The 10,099-nt window shown below is 51.3% G+C and overlaps 1 protein-coding gene across 1 annotated transcript in view; it reads left to right on the forward strand.

Annotated features, from left to right (window-relative positions):
- LOC145537702 (uncharacterized) overlaps positions 1–9,137 on the forward strand; it is a 46,130-nt gene extending 36,993 nt beyond the window's left edge. The window contains exons 3-6 of the mRNA XM_081568551.1: positions 540–629; positions 955–1,037; positions 3,070–3,159; positions 8,127–9,137. Of these exons, the coding sequence (XP_081424677.1) occupies positions 540–629; positions 955–1,037; positions 3,070–3,102 (206 nt within the window). The 3' untranslated portion in view covers positions 3,103–3,159; positions 8,127–9,137. The remainder of the gene's footprint in view (positions 1–539; positions 630–954; positions 1,038–3,069; positions 3,160–8,126) is intronic.
- The last annotated feature ends 962 nt before the right edge of the window (positions 9,138–10,099 follow it).

The following is a 10,099-nucleotide window of genomic DNA, read 5'->3' on the forward strand; positions in this document are numbered from 1 at the left end:
CTGGGGCTCGGCCCCTCCCTTTCACCTCAATCCTGAGGGCAGGACTGAAGCCCCCTGTTCCTGGACAGCACTGAGGACAGGGAGGGGAGGGCCTGTCTGAACCCTTTGGTCAGACTGCCTGGTAGCCCTGGGACGGAGCTGAAAGCGAGCCCTGGGAATGCTCCAGGAGTGCACTTACTGACTGCCTGCTGTATGCCAGAGTCCTGAGGCCCTTTTGATACCCAGTTGGCCAAGCTGCAGCTTCTTGGCCCCAGCACTTTGTGTCACAGGTTTTCTAGTTTTAGTGGGGGGTAAGCCCCAGGTACCACGAGCTCTGCCCTTGTCCTTGCCAGGCGCCATGACAACCGGTCTCCCCAGATCACATGCTGGGCCTTGGACGGAACCAGGAGGGAAGCATTGTCAACACGTCCCCTTGGATGTTGGGGACCTGGAGACGGGGGGAGGGGATGGACTGTCTGAGTCCACCTGACCTCTGAGAGCCACACCCAGGCCCCTGGCTCCACCGCCGAGGCACTGACTGCACTGTCTCCTGTCTGCAGGGAGCACCTGTGGAGTCACCATGTTGCCTCTGAGCACCATCGAGGGCCAGGAGACTGAGGAGGTTCAAACCAGGCCACCGGAGAAAGGAGGTGAGACCCACGTGGGGTGGGAACTCTGGGCAGGTGGGAGTGGGGAAGTGTCTGGGGCATGGGTCTCCAACCCCAAATATTTACCCTGGCTCTGCTAAAGGAGGAAGGGCCCTGAGTGGTGCCCGGGAGGAAGCCCGAGACATCACCGCATGCAGTAGGCCCCGTGACTCCCCTGCTTGTAGAATACTGAAAAGCGTGCCTGGCACATGGCAAGTACTCAACATGGGTTACTTTTTATCACTGGTTTCATGATGAAGACCTTATTACTGAGTTTTTCAAGCCTCAGAGGGTACGATGGCCTCACACCTCTTTCTCCCTCCCTCAGCTCTGCCTTCTGAGAACCCTGACAACCTGCTAAACAAAGAGGAGAGGAAGATGTCAGCCAAGCTCCTGCCCATCTGTCCCTTGGTAAGTCTGCTCCTTTCGTCACTTTTACTGGAGCCCCCTTGGTTCTGAGACGAAAGGCACATACATCACCCTCTCTGCCCAGGAGAACCTGTGGGTGGCTAGGGACCCCTTATACCCTTGAGAATGTGGCCCCATCCTCTGGGGGCTGGTTTTCTTGGAGATGCTGCCCTCTCTCCTGCCTCCTCTCTCTCCTAACTCCAACTTCTGCTCCAGTGTCACCTTCTCCATGAAGCCTCCCTTAGACACTTCCTCCCCATCTGGCTCTAACCCTCTGCCTTGCTGAGTTTTCGTCAGCGTTATTATTGCTACCTGAGAACATGTCTTGTATCTGTGTGTTCATCATCTGTCTTCCCTCCTAGAGTAGTTCTGTGGGGGCAGGGCCCTCCTCCATTGTTCAGTGACATATCCCCCTCTGCCTAACACAGATGTAACCCATGTGAGGCACTGTATACACTCGGGCTGATTAAATGAAGGAACGAATTAGGGAACGGTCCCTCCTACGGAGGCAAGCGTGGCCTTGTCCACCTGGGTACCATTCCTCCTTCTCCTACTAACACCCTTGACCTTTCTGAGGGAGACCACGTGTCTCCATGCTCTTTGGATAAATCTGATCCCATCCTCAGACCAGCTCCAGGTACGCCCCTGACCAGTCAGAGCCGGCGGTGCCAAGGTTCCCTGTGATTGGACCTGGGCTGGGCACGTGACTCACCCTTGGCCAGTGAAGCATCTGCTCTGTCTCTGGGCTTCTTAACAGGCAGGTGGGGAGCCGGAGGGACCCTGGGGAGGACCAGGGAGACCCTGGGGAGGGGTCGGGGGAGGCAGGGGGTCAGATGTCTGCGAGAACGTCTTTCCTGTTAGTGCCTGCCACAGTCCCGGGAAGGTCTGGTTAGAAAATCTTATTAGAAAAGAACATGAGAGACACAGATTTTGCAAAAATAGTATAAAGTTCACCCAAATTCACCAACAGTTAATATTTTATTTGCATGTTCTAATAAATATATTTATACATCCATTCCTCAGTTTTTATGTTCTTAGATAGAGAATGCACTCTTACATAAGTGTGGGCTGTTTTAACATTCAGACTTTTCACCTTAAAACACACGTTCATCTAGTCTTTGTCCATATTCCTGTTTCGTGAATTAGCTACATGCTACCTTGTTTTCATTCTTTTCCCCAGACCACAGGGTACATTCTGGGCCAGGTGATGTGGTTATCTTTGTGTGAAAGTGTGAAAATGTTAGTTGTTAAGTGTGTCCAACTCTGTGTGACCCCACAGGCTGTAGCCCACCAGGCTCCTCTGTCCATAGGATTCTCTGGGCAAGAATGCTGGAATGAGTAGGCATTCCCTTCTCCAGGGGATCTTCCTGACCCAGGGATCCAGCCCAGGGATCGAACCTGGGTCTCCTGCATTGCAGGTGGACTCTTTCTCACTGAGCCACCAGGGACCCTAAGGGTAGAGGCCAGAGATATCTCCCAACACCCTGCGATGCCCAGTATGGCCCCCTGCTCCTCACTGCAAAGGATGATCTGGACCCAACATATCCTTAGTGTGGAGGCTGAGACACCCAGGAAGACAGGCAGGCTGGTTTTGGTCAGCCTTGTTCGGGCTGCCTGTTAGCCCTGGGACGGAGCTGAAAGACCACCCTGGGAATGCTCCAGGAGTGCACTTACTGACTGTCTGCTGTATGCCAGATTCCAGAGGCCCTTTTGATACCCAGTTAGCTGAGGTGCAGCTTCCTGGCCCCAGCAAATTGTGTCACAGGTATTCTAGTTTTAGTTGGGGGTAAGCCCCACATCCCAGAAGCCCTGCCCTTGTCCTTGCGAGGCACCATGACAAACGCTCTCCCCAGATCACATGCTGGGCTTGGATGGAACCAGGAGAGAAGCATTGTCAACATGTCCCCTTGGATGTTGGGGACCTGGAGATGTGGGGAGGGGATGGAGCTGTCTGAGTGCACCTGACCTCTGGGTTCACACCCGGGCCCCCTGGCTCTGCCACCCAGGCACTTACTGCTCTCTCTCCTGTTCATAGGGAGCAGCAGTGGAGTCACCATGCTGCCTCTGAACACCAGTGGGGGCCAGGAAAGGGAGGATGTGCAGACCAGGCCTCCACAGGGAAGAGGTGAGTCACACGTGGGGTGGAAACTGTGGGCAGGCAGGAGTGCGGAGGGCCTCAGGGAAAGGCTGATGGGGAAGGGATGACCCTGAAGACTGGCCACAACCCCAAGTATCTCCCACTGGCTCCTCTTAAGGAGGGGGGCCCTGGGGACACCCAGTCATGGCAGCTGACGTGATGATGGTACAACAGATATTGCCACAATCCACCATGTCTTTCCCCACGTATATTATCAAATCTGTAGCAGCCTATAACTATCACACAAAACAAAAGACATGCCTTTCCGTCACTCAGCTTTGTAGTTCCTTCCCCAGACATAGGTACTTTCCAGCTCCTTGTCCAGTCTTCTAGAATATTCTATGCTCACTCATGGAGACAAGGATGTGTGTGTGTCTGTTACTGTGTATTTATGTCTGATATATGGGTGCATACTACACATGCCACTTTCATTCATACTGGGCCTTATTTCATTTATTTCTGATCTGACAATAAGAATCTTCCAGTCACAGTCCCAAGGCTTTCCACACATCCAGTCATACATGGTTCACAGTGAGGGAGGGACAGGAATTACCTCCTTTTCAGATGGGAAATCTGAAGGGTGACAAGTGTGAATAATCAGCTCACGGTGGGATCTGAACCCTGGCCATCTGGCCTGGGGGTCTTTGACCTTAAGCACTTAAGGACAGTCCCCTGTCCATCTTGAGGACTCTCCCCCTCAGGATGCCCGGTTTGTGTTCCAGCTGCCTGGGATTCCACAGTCTCTCTGTGCTATGTGTGTGTGCTCAGTTGCTTCGGTCATGTCCGACTCTTTGCTACCCTTCAGACTGTAACCGTGCCAAGGTCCTCTGTCCATGGAATTCTCCAGGCAAGAATACTGGGGTGGGTTCCCATTTCCTTCTCCCAGGGATCTTCCTGGATCCAGGGATTGAACCCAGGTCTCCTGTGTCTCCTGCACTGGCAGGCAGATTCTTTACCACTGAGCCATCAGGGAAGCTTAACCAGGTTCGTGCAGGTGGCCATTTGGGTTATTCCCAGTGTTTGATGATGACAATATATGCAAGTAGAAACAGGACTCTACTTGGGTCACATTACACAGGGGAGTGGATCCAGGACCATATGTTTAGAAAGGGAGATGGCAGTGTCCGAGGGGACGTTTGCACAGGTGGCCTGGATGCTCCTCCAGAGAGAGGCCAGGAGTGGAGGAGTCTGTAAGGAAATAGATGGATTTGTGGGCAGCTTTGAAATAGCAGGAACTTGGACTCCAAATCGACATGTCTGTCTTCTTCGAGGAAACCTGAGTGTTTTCTGGAGAGATGTGCCCCACTGGCACCTGCATATCAGCTGTGCCTTCCTCCTGGGCACGGGGGCCCCAGGGCATCACTATCTCCAGAGCTCCTGTTGTCTAACTCTAGCCTCTCCACTCACTGACAAGCCCTGTCTGTTCCCTGGGGACCTTCAGGATGCAACTTCATGCATCTCTGCAGGCACTGCTGTGCAAACTCCCACAAGTGTCCCAAGCTCTCTGTTTCCTTATTGCTAAAGTTGGATGAATACAGTGCCCATCTCAGAGAGTTATTATGAACAGCCAAACAAGCTAATGCCTGCAAAATACTTAAAAACATGCCTGACACATAGCAGGTACTCCACAGGTATTAGCCGTCTTCACTGGTTTCCTGATGAGCATCTTATTATTATCGAGTTTCTCAAGCCTCAGCGGGCGAGATAGCCTCATGCCTCTTTCTTCCTCGCTCAGCCCTGCCTTTTGAGAGCACTACCGGTCGGCAAAGGGGGCCCACCGGAAAGAACGCAAGAGTGTCAGCCAAACGGGCGCCGACGTGTGGCATGGTGGGTCTAGTTGTTTTCTCCTTTGCCCAGAGAACCCTGGGCCTGAGAGGTCAGGCTTATCGGCCAGCCTCTCCGCCCAGCAGAGACCCTTGGGTGCCTGGGTGCCCTGTGCCCCTCCGCCGTCCCAGATGGGACCCCTTCCTGTGGAGGGGATGGTTTTCCTTGAGGGTGCTGCCCTCTTTCCTGCCTCCTTCTCTTTGTTGATTCCAACCTCTGCTCCTGTGTCACCTCCTTCATGAAGCCGCCCTTGACACTGCCTCCCCGATGCCTTGCCTTGCTGAGTTTCTTCAGCACTATTACTGCTACTTGAGATTACACTGTGTATCTATTTGCTCCTAATCTGTCTCCCTTAGGAGAGTAGTTCAGGGGGAGGATGCCAGCAGGAACCCCCGTGTTGTTCAGTGACACATCCCCTGTCTAGATCAGGTGTAACCGGTGTCAGGCTCTGTATACACACGGGCTGATTAAATGAAGGAATGAATTCGGGAACGGTCCCTCCTGTGGAGGCAAGCATGGCCTTGTCTACCTGGGTACCATTCTTCTTTTTCCTACTAACCACTTTGACTTTTCCAGGGGGACCACCTGTCTCCATGCTCTTTGGATGGATCTGATCCCATCCTCATACCAGCTCCAGGTATGCCCTGACCAGTCAGAGCTGGCGGTGCCAAGGTTCCCCCCGTGATTGGGCCTGGGCTGGGCACGTGACTCACCTTTGGCCAATGAGGCATCTGCTCTGTCTCTGGGCTTCTTAACTGGCAGGAGGGGAGACTGGAGGGACCCTGATGAGAAACAGGGGGAGCCGTGGGGAGGGGTGAGGGGAGACCCTGTGTCAGATGCCTGCGAGAATGTCTTTCCTATTAGTGCCTGTAGCACTCCTGGGAAGGACTCCTTAGAAATCACACTGGAAAAGAACGTGAGAGTCACAGACGGTGTAAAGATCACCCAAATTCGCCAATTGCTAACATTTTCTCTGTTTATGTATTTTCTTTAACAAAATGTAATATATATGTATATTTATTGCAGTATATCTGCACATAATATACCTAAGTGTGTATCGCCTGAGAAATACAATATTCTGTTATTTAAGGGTGGGGCTATGGTCACCTTCCTGCATTCAGCCCTGACACACACTTCATCTTATCCCTGTATCGGTTTTGATATTAATAATATGCTCCATACTGTCCATTTGGCATTCTTTTCCCTCCAACACTAGGTCTAGTTGTGTATGCAGGGGTTGTACTTAGTAACGTATCTGTAGTTTTGTTTACGCTAGACAGTCTCCTAAGCCTTGTTTGCCTTTTATGAAGGCATTTTGAAGTCCAGAGTCACCCCCATCCCATATTGTGGTTTCTGGTTGTATTTTTGGCCATCTCCCTGTGAATGAGATTCAGGATAAGCTCTGATCTCTGGAGCACCACCTAAGTGATGCCGTGTCCTTCTCAGAACATCAGATTTTGATGCACATGAGGTCTGTGCGCCATCACTGGTGATGTGAATTTTGAGCCATTGGGCCAAGATGCTTGTCCCAGTTCTTTGCTGAATAATATCTGACTTTCCCCTTTCTAATAGGGACTCATTGGAGAGACACTTGTAGATGCACTAAATAACCTAGAAGCAGAGAGAATTCTGACTGTGCCTTCCAGGCCCTTGCTCACTTGTGTCCTCCACAGAACCAGTCATGAACTGAGGTGATGCAGGACCCCAATGGCCCCAGGCCAAGTCAGCTGACCATGGGAATGCAATGGGAAGACGATCCCTCCCTTTCCCCAAATCTGGAGAACACAAGGAAGGGATGGGGTGGTGATTCTCCTCCAGAGGCAGTTTGCCCCTCAGGGGACGCCTTCAATGTCTGGAAACATTTTTGTTTGTGACAATTGAAGGGGTCGTGCTAATGGTATCCAGTGGCCAGGAATGCTGCTTAGCATTTCTGCAATGCTCAGGACACCCCTGCCCCACCCATCGCAAGAAGGATCTGGACCCCAAATATCCCAAGTGGGAAGGGCTGGTAACCTTGGAACAGGAGAAGGATGGTTCTGCAGAGGTGAGGGCACCGTGTGGAGGGAATGCTGTCCTGCCCACCCCAAGCCTCCCAGCTGGCATCCCAGCCCTCTGAGGCTAAGGGCCCCAACTCCAGGGTCTCAGCGCTGGGTTCAAACCCAGCTTCAGCCACTACCAGCTGTGGGACCCGGGACCAGTTCCTGAAATTCTCTGTGGCTCAGTTTCCTCATTTGTGAAACAGGGCAGTAGGAACCCCACATGGGATTACTAGGAAAATGAAATGAATTCACATCTGTGCCGCGCTTACCTGGAACAATGGGCTTCCCAGGTGGTGCCAGTGGTAAAGAACCCATCTGCCAGTACAGGAGACACAGGTTTGATCCCTGGGTTGGGAGGATCCCCTGGAGGAGGGCATGGCAACCCGCTCCCATATCCTTGCCTGGAGAATCAAGAAGGTTATGTACTCACTTCTAATCCTGAGTGCCGCATGCTCCCAACCTATACGTCTGATCAAATGTCAGACTGGGAACGCTTACCAGGGCCTCCCTAGCCCTATTTCCTCATCTGCAGGATGGAGAAATAAGATCAGAGGCCACCTCGTGAGGATTAAATGGGACCTGACATGTCATTCAGGCTGAAGCGTCCTAAACGCTCAAAAACCGCGGGATGGAAATAGTAGTCCTCCCAGAAATTACTACAGCTTCAATACTGCCAGCACTGTGGGTGAAGCTTTCTGTTGGGAAGAAGTGTTTAATTTCTTAGGAAAGCAGGTGGTTTTAAGAAAATCAGCAAAGCAAACATTGTCACAGCTGACGGCTTTCCAGCTCTCACAAAGCAGCAAACTTTGTTACATTTAATGATCCATTTTTGGATTACTTTGTTCAGTCCTTATGCACCTGTGTGAGGGATCAGTTACTTATAGTCCATTATACAGAAATGCAAACTGAGGCCAGGGAGGGTCAGGTTATCTGCCTCAGGATCCCCAGCTGTACTGGGTGAAGAAGGAATTCAACCCCAGGTGGGTCGCCCCTGAAGTCTATTCTCAGCTCCTCAAACTAAGGGGGGGAGCCCTCTCCCCCTGGGCACTAAAGTTCTTCTCTCTCCTCTCTGTGGTCTTTCTTTCCTTCCAGCTGGGTTTTTGCTTCACCTTCTACATGGATTCGAGCGACTCCGAGTTTGACTCGCAACCTTCTCCTGGAAGTTCGAGAGCTGGCTCGAAGTACACCTCCCCTTCGAAGCCTCGTGCAAAGTATCAGGAGATCCAGGCCTGGGAGTGTCCCCTGTGCGGTCTCAACGTCCTCTACATCTCCTGAAACCTGAGGTCCCCCCGGCCTCCCACTCCAGGCCACCCGCATGCCCCCCTATCATGCATGCTGGGCTACTGTCATGTGAAACCCCCAATATGGCGGCTTCAATGAACCCAACTTGCTGTCTCTCCCAAGGCTGTGGTCTGTGTGTGAAACTCCCAGGGCTGGGGCGGTGCAGCTCTGTGGAGTTGGGCAGCCAGGGTCCTTTGACCTTGGTGCTCTGTGCCACGTGTCTGGAGGGGGCTCACCCCCTACACTCAGTCCAGCTTCTGGTTCCAGGAAAAGTAGGGGGATGAGAAGAGGGGAAGACATGCTTCAGTCCTTCAAAGGGCGACTCCTAGAAGAAGCCCAGATCAGTGTTCCTCACCTCTCGTTGGCCAGAGCGGGTCACATGGCGACATGCAGTTGTAACGGATGCTGGGAAGTGTAGTCCCTAGCTCGGCAATCCTGTGTCACCTAATAGCTGCCATCACTAGAGGAAAGTTGTGTCTGTACTTAGTGCAACTCCGCGACCCCGTGGACTGTAGCCCACCAGGCTCCTCTGTCCATGGGTTTTTCCAGGCAACAATAGTAGAGTGGGCTGCCATCCCCTTCTCCAGGGGATCTTCCCGACCCAGGGATTGGACCTGCATCTCTTGTGTCTCCTGCATTGCAGGCAGATTCTTTACCCACTGAGCCATCAGGGAAGCCCTTTTATAGCAAAGGAGAATGGCTACGGTTTCCACCACTGACGAGATCTGTTATGTTTCATGTTTATGTTGATCTGTTATGATTTATCCCCAGCCACCAGGCTGTGCTGAATCCAGGAGTGAATAAAGTTATTCTTTAGTTCTGTATCTCTCTCCCACTGACTAGGATCTCCTCCCGTTATACACAGATATTTAGAATATTTAGAGCACCGTCCATGTGGGAGGCACTGAGCTGATGTCTTTACACATTTTGATTCCCTTAGTTGCATTCTATTATTCTCCCTCTTTCTGAGATAAGAGAACAGAGAGTCCACGTCACTTGCTTCAGGTCACACAGATCTGAAGGAGTCAAGCCAACTTTCAAACCCTCTGGAGCAGGCTGCCTCCAGAGTCTATGCCCTTAACATTCATGGTATCCACCTCACAGAGGTGCATGGGGGGAGATTCCCAGACGGTCACACAAATGTGAGTCAAAAAGCCTCTTTCGACACCTAGACCTTCCAACACTCCCTTCATTTACCTCTTCAGATGCTGCAGAAATACTTGGAATATTGTGTGTAGCACGTATGTGTAGCCACAATAGTGCCAGTTAACAACCACCACCACAAAATCCATAGAAGGTGTTCACTGAGGTGAAAACGCACAACATTTGCGCTGTGAGTTCCCATTTTATCTGGGGGATTTATAGCCCAGTTGACAGCCTCTCAGAGAGTGGTGAGGAACTGCTCCAAACAGGTCGGTATGAGATCTGTTTATAAGGAATTTTTGCAAAAGGGGTCCACGCGATCACAGGCACCCCTCATTGCAAGGGTCATGTTGGTTATGTTGCATGGACATCTGCATTAAAGACTGTAGTGCTTTTCTAAGTAAAAAGTGCAGTTTTGGCAGAAATGTGAACAGATATGCTTTTTGTAAAAAACATAGTGTATGAAAACTTTAATCCTGTGAAGTGTAATATGAAAATAATAATATATTCTTGATATATGTGCAAAATTTGAAACAACCACCTTTAAAAACAGCTTTCATGAGCCTGGATACTTTCCTACAAATTGGGGGTCATTTTAGTTCCTATTTCATACGACTCTTGTGAGGGTTACTTGAGCTCGT

This window comes from Giraffa tippelskirchi, chromosome Y (assembly GCF_054371585.1).
Source record: "Giraffa tippelskirchi isolate mGirTip1 chromosome Y, T2T-mGirTip1v1.2.pri, whole genome shotgun sequence".
Taxonomy (NCBI): Eukaryota; Metazoa; Chordata; class Mammalia; order Artiodactyla; family Giraffidae; genus Giraffa; species Giraffa tippelskirchi.